Here is a 12,672-nt window from a genome sequence, read left to right as displayed (position 1 = left end):
CAAAACACCCTCAATGACTTTAGAAACACACTTGTTACATTGATTGAAATTTTCGTATTATGAATTATAAAGCATTAAACATAATACAAATCCAAAATCATATGAAGCAATTTCTATGTTTTTACAGGTAGTTCTGATATCATTCATTAAAAGTGATCTAAGAACCTCCTACTACTCAATAAATGTATTTCATTTTCAAGTACTGATATTTTCTAATTTACATATTCTTCATCTAGGCCTGAAATGGTGAAATTTTGTTATAAATTTTTAATAATTAATAAAAATAACCTGCAAAATAAGAATTTAATAAAACCCCTAAACTAATGTGTCTTTTAAATATATCAAAACATATGTCATTTTTTATTAATTCTTAGAATCTCTGCATAGTGATATTTGTTTTGGAAGTAATTGAGAATACTATATTAATTTTATATCTCTTTATTCAGGAACTGAAGTGAAAAAAGTTGAAGCTATAAACGTTCCTTGCACACAGCTTTCAATGTCATTTTTTAATCGGTTATATGATGAAGCTATTGTACGAGACAATGGATATATTGTTAAATGTCTAGATTCTTTTTGTGATCCCTTCCTTATTTCTGATGAGTTACGAAAAGTAAGTACAGAATTTAAAATTTTCACGATAGAATTTCATCTCAGGAAATGCTTAATGTCAAAAACTTCTGCCTGCCTAAAACCCATAAAATACCTCTTATCAATGAATAATGATCAGTAATAATCATTGCACATAGGTGTCTTATTGAATGGCACTTTTCTTATCAACTTGTTCATTTGTATATTTCATTAGTTCTCAGTGGGGTTTTACTGATATCTAACGGGTAGAGACCAGGGATGATGTTAAACATTAACCAATGCACAGGACAGTCCCCAAAACAAAGTTATCTGGCCCATAATGTCAGTAAACCCTGAGCTCAAGAAACACTGACCTATTAAATTGATGACTATTTTTCTTTCAAATTTTCCCTTAACATATGAAATGAGTATTTAAAAACATCCCTGGAGTGAAATAATCTGTCAGTCTCATTGCTGAGATCAAAAAGCTATTTGATTAACCAAGCTAATTTTTGTTTTAATGAGAGGTGTACTAAACTTGACATCAGAAGACATGGATTATTCACCTAATTCCTGATTTATTTACAAGAGAATAATAACCTTAGGCAAGTCATTCTGTATCTTGAGCCTCAAGATCTTATCTATACACTATGGAAATTAAAATGCCCATTCTACTCTCTTCCTAAAATTGTTGAGAAAGTGAGTTGAGAAAGCATTTTATGAAATCCTGTTGAAATGAATTATTATTATTTAAAGGTGGTAAAAATTTAGGGCTATCAAATAGATGTAGGTTCCAATTCAGGCTGTGCCACTTAATCCTGGTCATACTTAACCTCTCTAAGCTTCAATTTCTTATATGAAATCAGAATAATGTAAGAATTTTGTTAGATAATGCATTTAAAATGCTTTGTACAATGCCCAGCGCTTAGTAATCTTTCAATAATATTAACTACTACTACTACTAATTATTATTATTATTCTACATTAAGAGAGATGTACAAATCTAATATATTACAAATCCAGATAAAAATGAACTAGGGAAGCCACTCCTATACCATTCTGGACACAGAAAGCTTATCTGAAGGAGACCAGAGGGCATCCCACCAGTCTATATATTGATCTTCACTAGAACAGTACCTAAAAGAACTCTCACTCCTATGCCCTCACCTCTATAGAGAGAGCCTCAGCAATGGACTTTTTAAAAGGGTTTAGTTTTCAACAGAATACTCTGCAAAACCACCTGTTGCTGCCTGTTTTATTTATTGTGGTGAATAGCGCCTCTATTCAGGAAGTATTGGGGCTCCATGTTTTTTGCTGCTTGCCTCTATGTTTTGCTCTTGTGTTCTTTGCCATTCTGTGGCAACAGAGAAGGCTTTATTTAACTTTGTTGCTTTCTGGCTAAAAATATATATATAAATGCTGCTGCTGCTAAGTCGCTTCAGTCGTGTCCGACTCTGCGCAACCCCATAGATGGCAGCCCACCAGGCTCCCCTGTCCCTGGGATTCTCCAGGCAAGAACACTGGAGTGGGTTGCCATTTCCTCCTCCAGTGTATGAAAGTGAAAAGTAAAAGTGAAGTCGCTCAGTCATGTCCGACTCTTAGCGACCCCATGGACTGCAGCCTACCAGGCTCCTCCGTCCATGAGATTTTCCAGGCAGGAGTACTGGAGTGGGGTGCCAAAATTGCTTCTAGCTTTAGCCTGAACTGGAAAGGTCCCTCCCACTGTGTAGCAATACAGATTCTGTAGGCCAGCTCTCAGGTAAGAACTGATCATAGTATCCTTCCTGACTGGGGCTCAGAAGTTGGACTTATTAACTATTGCATATCTACTCTTGGAGGGCTACACAACTGAACAGATCTGTATGTGAACAGGGAGCTCAGACATAAAGCATTATTGTTTTAACATTCACTACAAAATTTTTCTATTGCAGTCTTTTAATTGCACAGCCTAATCAGTTCAGTATATGAGAGTCCTTGGGTTAGAAATGTATGAACTGTTCTTTAAGGGCCAGAGCTTTAAGGAGCTGCAAACCTGAGTTTTAGTATCACATCATTTCCTTATTGAGAGGGAGGAAGAGATGGAGGGGAGATGTGCAAGTGTTACATGAAGCACACAGAATAATAAACTGTGGCCCACTTCCTCTCAACTATCTTTTTTTATTATTATTAATATTATTATTTTTAATAGCTGTGCTGCATCTTCGTTGCGGGGTGGGCTTTTCTCTACTTGCAGCAAGCAGGGGCTACTCTCTGGGTGCAGTATGTAGGCTTTCTCTTGTGGTGGAGCGTGGGTTCTAGGGTGTGTGGGCCTCAGTATTTGCAGCAGCTAGTTGTGGTTGTGGCTCCTGGGCTCTAGAACACAGGCTCAGTAGATGTGGCGCGCGGGCTTAGTCGCTCTGCAGCATGTGGGACCGTCCCAGACCAGGGATCAAACTCATGTCTCCTGCATTGGCAGGTGGATTCTTCACCACTGAGCCATCGGGGAAGCCCTCACCTATCTTTTACTCTATATACTTTGGCTTTCATCAAGTCATTATAAGTAAATTATATACAGACAGTACCATAAAGTTTATTACTTTTAAATGCCTCTTTATGTAATGACCTTGGAGCGATTTTCATTTGAGATTAAGGTAAATAAAATGGTTAAGTTTAATCAATTTTCCTAATAAAAATGTGCTTCTTACTGCTAGACTGTGATTGTTATATGACTCATTTGTCCCTCCCTTTACCTGTATCGCAGTATTAAATGTTACACACAATTTTTATAGCTTTTCTCCATCTAGAGTTCCTTCTATGTATTTATTTTCTCTTCCCAATTTATGTCTTGGTTACATTCTTTTGTTTCTTATTATTTTTATCTTAGTGTATATATATTTTATTGTTAGCTTAGTTCACATTCTTTTTTTCAAGTAAGTGGTGTATAAGCAATTCAATAAAAAGGAATATATTTTATAGTGTACATTCATCACCTGTTTATATCCACCGCAGTCAACAAATTAAGCAACGTCGGTAATGCACAAAGGTGTAAGAAAATCCTCCACATCAGAGCTAGCCAACTGTTTTCCGAAAGAGGTAGCAAGGGCTCAAGAGAGCAAGAGTCCATGTAGGTTGGTGATGTGTAAGGTGATATTATTAGAGGAGAGCAGGAAAAAAAGAGAGGTGATTATGAGGCTCCAGCTACCAGAATAGTTCAAAATGGAGTAACTGCAGGCATAAGGAAAGTAGTAATCCAAACACCATGAGAGGGCTTAGAAAATGAACATTTTTGTTTAGTTTCTTGGTGAAAGCAAAAACTATGATGGAGAAGTTTCTCCATTTATTTATACTCCCATTGTTTCCAAATGAGATTCACAGTGACTCAAGACTAAAATTGCAGTAGCGCGAAATTACTCAAGATTAAACTAGAACAAAGCAACAGAAGAGAAGGCTTAGGTTTAGATTTATTCCTTTCACTGAGTGTTATTACCTAATGGAGGGGAAATAAGCATAGGTCTTACAGATCTCCTTCTCCATGGCCTCGGGATTGGTTCTTAAAATAGGTCTAAAATCACTTTTAAACATATAAATTGAAACTTTTGAAAGCATAAAAATTAGAACCTCGAATTATGTTACATTAAGATGAATTTTATCATCTTATATAGGTTTTGCTAGTGGAAGACTCACAAAAATATGAAGTATTCAGCCAACCAGAGAGAGAAGAGTTCCTGTTTTGTCTTTTCAAGCATCTTTGCCTTGGTGGAGCCCTTTGTCAATATGAAGATGTAATTAATCCATATCTGGAAACAACAAAGCTTATCTATAAGGATCTAGTGAGGTAATGTTGCTCTGTTACAATATGTAAATCTCTGAAGAGCAGAGGAAATTGTTTAACTCTGGTGAGATTACCCAGCCTCCATTTGTGGATCTATTAATAACCAAAGTGAACAAAAATAGCACTTCTCTGGCTCTCTCCTCAGAGCCTCCTTCTTCACTTCCAAACTAGAACATTTCATCTCCCTGACCCTGTTTTGGTCCTCAGTTCTGTCTTCTGCCTCTTGACCTTTCCTCAGCCAGGCCTGTCACTCACTCTATCCCTTACTGGCAACTGCTGTCTTCCAGGTCTCCCTTTTCCCCCCAGGCCTCCTTTTAAATCTCAAGGAGACATGAGATCCCTCAGGATGTTTGAATTTGCTTGACTATTACTAATAAATAATAGTAAAAAAATTACCTTTGTTCTAAGGAAGGGGGAAGAATTTTCACCAAGGTGTTTATCTTTTCAAAATTAATCCTAGGTTTGTTTTTGGTATTGGACTAGGGCTTTTTTTCCTTTTGAAGATCATGTGAGGATAAGAACTTTGATTTATTTTAATTTGAGTGAACATTCTATGGTTGGGTTTTTCAATGATGAAGATATTGGATCATGTTCATAGGCAAACAGGATAGGAAAAAGTAAAAGCAAAGGTTCCCAGAGTTTGGTTGCAGATTTTTACTTTAATAGGCAAACAGTAGAACTAGCCTCCTATTAGACTCTTATTACTTTACTATCCTCAACATCTTGATTCTCATAACCATTACACGTGTCATACAGCTGTACAACAAACTGCAGGGCTCAGTTACTCTACTGAGTTTATTTCTGATACAGTTTTAAAAACAAAAATATTTCTATAATCTGTTTCTGATTTTTATGAAACACTTATTGTGTCAATTCATAAAGATTATTAGAAATTACAGAAACAGTTTCAGAAGCAGCATGCACATACCTACATCAAGATAAAAACATTCTTAAGGTATTTTATCCCTCATCCATAGTTATATTAATTATTAATATAAATCCTATAATAGACATCTTTTAAATGTTTTGGGAAATGCCTTATTTTCAAGGATTATGGCTTCTTTAAATCACATAGGCAATACTTTAGAATCATTTTATCAGAGTAAATGATCAATTGTTTCATTACATTTCAAAAATGTCTTAGAAATAATTCTATACGCACTAACAGTGCCTCTGTCTTTACTATTTTAGACATTAAACACACTCTTGTCAGATTTTTTGGAGAGGTTCCCCAACTATATATCTCCCCCAGATTTATGATTTGAACTGGTTTAGGAGAAGGCAATGGCACTCCACTCAGTACTCTTTCCTGGGAAATCCCATGGACAGAGGAGCCTGGGGGGCTGCACTCCATGGGGTCGCTAAGAGTCAGACACGACTGAGCGACTTCACTTTCACTTTTCACTTTCATGCATTGGAGAAGGAAATGGCAACCCACTCCAGTGTTCTTGCCTAGAGAATCCCAGGGACGGGGGAGCCTGGTGGACTGCCATCTATGGGGTCTCATAGAGTCGGACACGACTGAAGCGACTTAGCAGCAGCAGCAGCAGCTTAGATTATGGCCTTCTGATGCTTATTAAGCAATAGGATTATTGTTTCTTAAAAGGAGCAGAGTTAGCTAGAATGGTCTGTACACCATGACATTTAGAATCAATATGGGACAAATCCTTAGAAATTAGCACAAATGATATTGATAAGAAATCAATCATATTATTTTATTTCTAAACCATTAATATAATCATACTGTTAACATCCAATTTTTTTTTTGGCTGTGCTATGAGGGTTGCAGGAGCTTAGTTCCCCAGCCAAGGATCCAACAAGGAGCCCTGGCAGTGAAAGTGCCAAGTTTTAACCACTGGATCATGAGGGAATTACCTAATCATATTTTTTAAAAGAACTATGTGGAAATTATGTTCCAATATCCTTAAAAACCATGGTACCTGGAGAGTGACTTCAGTTCAGTCCAGTTGCTCAGTCAGATCCGACTCTTTGCAACCCCGTGGACTGCAGCACACCAGGCTTCCCTGTCACTCACCAACTCCTGGAGTGTACCCAAACTCGTCCATCCAGTTGGTGATGCCATCCAACCATCTCATCCTCTGTTGTCCCCTTCTCCTTCCACCTTCAATCTTTCCCAGCATCAGGGTCTGTACAAATGAGTCAGTTCTTCACATCAGGTCACCAGAATATTAGAGTTTCAGCTTCAACATCAGTCCTTCCAATGAACACCCAGGACTGATCTCTTTCAGAATGGACTGGTTGGATCTCCTTGCAGTCCAAGGGACTCTCAAGAGTCTTCTCCAGCACCACAGTTCAAAAGCATCAATTCTTCGGCGCTCAGCTTTCTTCACAGTCCAACTCTCACATCCGTACATGACCACTGGAAAAACCATAGCCTTGACTAGACGAACCTTTGTTGGCAAAGTAATGTCTCTGCTTTTGAATATGCTATCTAGGTTGGTCATAACTTTCCTTCCAAGGAGTAAGCATCTTTTAATTTCCTGGCTGCAGTAACCATCTGCAGTGATTTTGGAGCTCCAAAAAATAAAGTCTGACACTGTTTCCACTCTTTCCCCATCTATTCTATTTGCCATTAAGTGATGGGACCAGATGCCATGATTTTAGTTTTCTGAATGTTGAGCTTTAAGCCAACTTTTTCACTCTCCTCTTTCACTTTCCTCAAGAGGCTTTTTAGTTCCTCTTCACTTTCTGTCATAAGGGTGGTGTCATCTGCATATCTGAGGTTATTGATATTTCTCCCAGCAATCTTGATTCCAGCTTGTGTTTCTTCCAGTCCAGCATTTCTCATGATGTACTCTGCATATAAGTTAAATAAGCAGGGTGACAATATACAGCCTTGACATACTACTCCTTTTCCTGTTTGGAACCAGTCTGTTGTTCCATGTCCAGTTCTAACTGTTGCTTCCTGACCTGCATATAGGTTTCTCAAGAGGCAGGTCAGGTGGTCTGGTATTCCCATCTCTTTCAGAATTTCCCACGTTGATTGTGATCCACACAGTCAAAGGCTTTGGCATAGTCAAGAAAGCAGAAATAGATGTTTTTCTGGAACTCGCTTGCTTTTTCCATGATCCAGCGGATGTTGGCAATTTGATCTCTGGTTCCTCTGCCTTTTCTAAAACCAGCTTGAACAGCTGGCAGTTCACAGTTCACAAATTGCTGAAGCCTGGCCTGGAGAATTTTGAGCATTACTTTACTAGCGTGTGTGGTAGTTTGAGCATTCTTTGGGATTGGAATGAAAACTGACCTTTTCCAGTCCTGTGGCCACTGCTGAGATTTCCAAATTTGCTGGCATATTGAGTGCAGTGCTTTCACAGCATCATCTTTCAGGATTTGAAATAGCTCAACTGAAATTCCATCACCTCCACTAGCTTTGTTCGTAGTGATGCTTTCTAATGCCCACTTGACTTCACATTCCAGAATGTCTGGCTCTAGGTGAGTGAGCACACCATTGAGCTTTAAGCCAACTTTTTCACTCTCCTCTTTCACTTTTATCAAGAGGCTCTTTAGTTCTTCTTCACTTTCTGCCATAAGGGTGGTGTCATCTGCATATCTGAGGTTATTGATATTTCCCCCGGCAGTCTTGATCCCAGCTTATGATTCATCCAGCCCAGCGTTTCTCATGATATACTCTGTATATAAGTTAAATAAGCAGAGTGACAATATACAACCTTGACGTACTCCTTTCCCGATTTGGAACCAGTTTTTGGAGAGTGACTTAGTGAGTGCTAAAAATCTGATACAATGCAATTGTTAGTAGAACACCCCAGGGCACAAATGAATATCACTTTACATTTCCTTTTCTTTTTTTCTTATGAGATATAGGACAGATAATACTGTACTTTGCTTGATTTATAAAAAATTAGACAAATTGTCTTAGAGATATTTTAAAGTAACAGTAATACAGGATCAGAGGTAGTAAAGTGGAATAATATATCTATTAAGAACCAACTTTTATTAATGTACCAATGCAGTTTCTTTTTAAAAGTAAGACATCTATGGTACGTGTTTGTAGGTGTTAAGTGATTATATAGGTGGTATCAAATACTAAATTTCCCTCCGAGTTCATCTGATAAGCACAAACATTTACAAGGGTTCTTTTTTTTTTAGACTTTTCTAAATTAAGGAGTAATTTGCATACAGTAATCTCAACAAATCATAGTACACATAAGCTCAGTGAATTTTTATATATGTTTATACCCAAATAACCACCTCCAGATCAAGATTTAAAATTAGATATAACTATAGATAGGTTCTGTATTTTAATCTGGGTGTTCATATAGGTATATATAAATGTTTTATATGTAGTGGTTATAGTCTTCCCTATGATAAGCAAGAAGTTTTAAATGTAGTCTCCAACTTTCAAGCAGTGTATCTTAGGCATTAGAAATGAAAGAAAAAAGAAGAAAAAAAAAAAAGAAATGAAAGAAGATGACCTCAATTCATGTTATAGAAATAGATAGAAATCAATATAATTGCATGATTCCTGGGTTTAAATCTTAGTGAAATGTTTTTGAGATGATAACTCCCTAAGAATCTTGAACCCTAAACCCTGAAATGATCTATGTGGGGCCACCTCCAACAGGTACCCAAGCTCAAACACACATGTACATGCATACCGTCCCCCAGAGTCCCCCTTCTTCCTGCTCGTCTCTCTTTTCCCCCATTTTTTTTACATACATAGTGAAGGGAAAGCAGTAATCTCACCTGACAAAGTGAAGAGGGTTCCCTTCCTTTAAATTTAAACTACACACATAACACATGAACAATACCTTTGATGCATATGAATTTATAGCATAAGTATAGGATAAACAGGTGAAATGTAGAGAAAGAAAACTGGACTCCTTATCACCTACATTCTATTTCCAGAAATGTCACTTTTAGTTGGAATGTCTTAAATATATCATTTAACTTCTCTAGTTCTATTGTCTATTAAATTGGCAAAATGATGCCTACCTCACTGAGTTGTGTGATCTTTATGTGAAGTAAGGTATAAAAAGGTTTTTTGCAGATTGTAAAGCATTATAAATTTAATGTGTATTTATTTATATATATTTTAAGTCATTTATTTCCCCAATCCTCAGTTTGCTTCCATACTACATGTTACTAACGATTATCTTTTGTGGGGAGAATAAGTGAAAGAGAGCTAGGAGAGAAAGTGATTTTAATTTAGCAATACATGATTTAACAAATAGTTTTCATAGATATTATGCCACCTAATTTTCATATAATCCTAAAAGGAACTATATCATGAGTTCACATATGAGGAAACTGATGTTCAAAAAGGTTAATCTTGCTTAAAGTAGGATAACAAATTGGTGACAGAACTGGCATTTATGTTCAGGCTGTTTAAGTCTTTAGTATGCTTTTATCTACCCCTTTCAGCTGTTTACCATTGAGTCTAACTTTAACCTATTCTTGTTTGTCAATAATTGTCTCTGGCCTGAGACTGCTTTTATCATCTGAGTCTCAAACTGACCTCAAACCCTCTAACTGAAAAATTCCATTTTCTGCAATTTCAATTCGGTCAACCTTGCTGAAACCACAGATGCTGTCCTTTTCAAACTACTTAATTAGATATTTTATATTGCCATGTTATATGTGAACGAGGACACCCAAGTACTAAAAGGGATCAGTATCTTAAATATATTTTGCTAGTGTTTGCTGAATTTTAAAATGTTCCCTTTTCCCCCCTATTTTAGTGTTCGGAAGAATCCTCAAACCAAGAAAATACAAATTACCTCTTCTATTTTTAAAGTTACAGCATATGTAAGTGTTGAGGGGGAAATTTGCAGCCAATTTAATTACTTGTTATTAAAAGGATTGTTGTAACTGGAGTTAGCAACTAGGAGAGACATGGTTAATAGAACATATACATGTATACACTTCCTTGGTGGCTAAGGCAGTAAAGAATAAGCCTGCAATGCAGGAGACCCAGGTTCAGTCCCTGGATTGGGAACATCTCCTAGAGAAGGGAATGGCTACCTACTCCAGTATTCTTGCCAGGAGAATTCCATGGGCAGAGGAGCTTGGTGGGCTACAGTCCATGGGGTCTTCCAAAGAGCTGGACGTGACTGAATGGCTTAACACTTTTACTTTTTTACTTCATACATGTATGCACAGAACATAGTTAACATAAACTTAATAGTTTTCTCTTAAATTAAAAGTTGATGAGCTATGCTTTATTTGGAGAACGGGATGAACTTTTCCCCCCAGCTTTTCTGTTATCCATGCCTAATAATAGTTACTTCTTTTAGAGCTAAATCTGTAGCTCAGATGAGGTAGAACACAGTTCCTTAAACTTGTCAAACCATAATTTATAGGACAAATAAGTAAGAATGACATAAATGTTTTTATATCACAGAATCTGATACTTGAATTTTAGCATTGCACAAAATATTATTATACATATGAAGCAATTTGTAACTATTCAATCACTGAATAATTATTTTTAAAATTCCTACTGTGCATCAGCTACTGTGCTGGGCTAGGGTCCAGGGTTAAACAAAAGAAACATAGTCCCAGCCCAAATAGTATGTACAGACTATGTTCTAACAAAAGCAAAGATAGAAGAAAAATACAAAACTATTTTTTCTATATTAGCACTTTTTTAAAAGATAGAGTTTCCTCTGGATTATAAATTCCTTAAGGTCAAGTACGCATGTGTGTATAGTATATATGTATTGTTGGCATAGTAGACTGTGCTGTCCAACTGATTGTCAAAGATTTGATATGTGTTTCATGATATTTTAATAGAAAATACATAATAGCTAAATGTATTGATTATTATTTAAATGTAGCTGTATATTAAATAAGTTTATCTTTTTCAGGACTCTGTTGGTGTGTGCTACCCTTCAACAAAGAGTCATGAACAGACATTTTCTTACTTCATTGTGGATCCTATCAAGCGTCATGTTCATGTTTTATATCACTGTTATGGCGTGGGGGAAGTGTCTTAATATTTTTTCAGGTTATCTATACTTACTGTTTTTTCTTTACCAATTTTTTATTTTAACACTGATTTACAGATAAACATTTACCCTGCAAGTTAATTCAAGTAAAATGTAAAGAACCTGTGCAGAGCAGAAGAAAACAAATACCAAGATGCCTTTCTTTAAATTTTTGTAGAATACCAACACAGGAACCAAATTTTATCTCTAATGTAATCTACACCAATACAGTTATGGAATTTTTACAGAAAGTCACAAAGAACTAAAAATCTTGTTCATATTTGTTGCATTAAGTTTCAAGTGAGTCTTCAATATTCCATGTATTTTATTTTAGAAGCCAATTAATTCTGGATTGAAATTGTGGGGGAAAACTAAACATGTCTAACCATGAATCATTAAAGTGAATCGTTAGCTTTTAAAATTTAAGTTTCATTTAATTATGTTTCTTCATTGCATGAAGATTTGTTTCTGGAACTGTGAAAAGCATAACAATTCCTGTGTTTCATTTGTCCCACTTAAATTCTCAATAAAAAAAATAATGTTCTGAGCATAATTGAAAACTCTTTTATTATGTAATAAAATTGGAGCTGCCCCACCACTAATTCAAGAGCTGTATAAACAAAGAGAGTTGCCCTCATGGTATTATTAAGTTGGCAGATGAGTAAAGTACAGGGTGTCTAGTACTGTCCCCTCATTGAAAGTGAAAGTTGCTCAGTCATGCCCAACTCTTTGTGACCCCATGAACTATATAAAGTCCATGGACTTCTCCAGGCCAGAATACAGGAGTGGATACCCTTTCCCTTCTCCAGGGGATCTTCCCAACTCAGGGATTGAACCTAGGTATCCCACATTGCAGGCAGATTCTTTACCAGCTGAGACACCAGGGAAACCCAAGAAGAACGGAGTGGGTAGCCTAGCTCTTCTCCAGCAGATCTTCCTGACCCAGGAATTGAACCAGGGTGTCCTGCATTGCAGGCTGATTCTTTACCAACTAGAGCTATTAGGGAAGCCCCTCATTACCATCATACAATGAATATATAACTTTGATCTTTTTAATGATTGACATGTACCCCAAAGATGATGATGGAGAGCCTGCAAGAAGTGCTGAAACCTTGGAAGAGCCATTTGGAATATGTGTTTCTGAGTTGCAGGGATCAGGATAATAGTCTTGGATTTGAACCTGTGGTTGTACCTGGAAGGCAGCTGGCAATTTAGGTATACAGTTCAGGAAAAAAAGTCAGTTTTACTTCTAATACTTGGCACAATGCTTTGGTATGTTAAATGTTTATTGAAAGAGTATTTTCCAGGTATGGTCTTAATATC

At 36.6% G+C, this 12,672-nt stretch overlaps 1 protein-coding gene across 1 annotated transcript in view; it reads left to right on the top strand.

The window, feature by feature from the left end:
* The window catches only part of CFAP300 (cilia and flagella associated protein 300), a 29,385-nt gene extending 17,489 nt beyond the window's left edge, over positions 1 to 11,896 (top strand). The window contains exons 4-7 of the mRNA XM_055547566.1: positions 447 to 613; positions 4,212 to 4,384; positions 10,102 to 10,168; positions 11,230 to 11,896. Coding sequence (XP_055403541.1) covers positions 447 to 613; positions 4,212 to 4,384; positions 10,102 to 10,168; positions 11,230 to 11,358 — 536 coding nt within the window. The 3' untranslated portion in view covers positions 11,359 to 11,896. The remainder of the gene's footprint in view (positions 1 to 446; positions 614 to 4,211; positions 4,385 to 10,101; positions 10,169 to 11,229) is intronic.
* Positions 11,897 to 12,672: the final 776 nt, after the last annotated feature.

Source organism: Bubalus kerabau, chromosome 15 (genome assembly GCF_029407905.1).
Source record: "Bubalus kerabau isolate K-KA32 ecotype Philippines breed swamp buffalo chromosome 15, PCC_UOA_SB_1v2, whole genome shotgun sequence".
Classification (NCBI taxonomy): Eukaryota; Metazoa; Chordata; class Mammalia; order Artiodactyla; family Bovidae; genus Bubalus; species Bubalus kerabau.
Note: the sequence above shows the minus strand (reverse complement) of the source record. Positions and strands in the feature narration are given on the sequence as shown.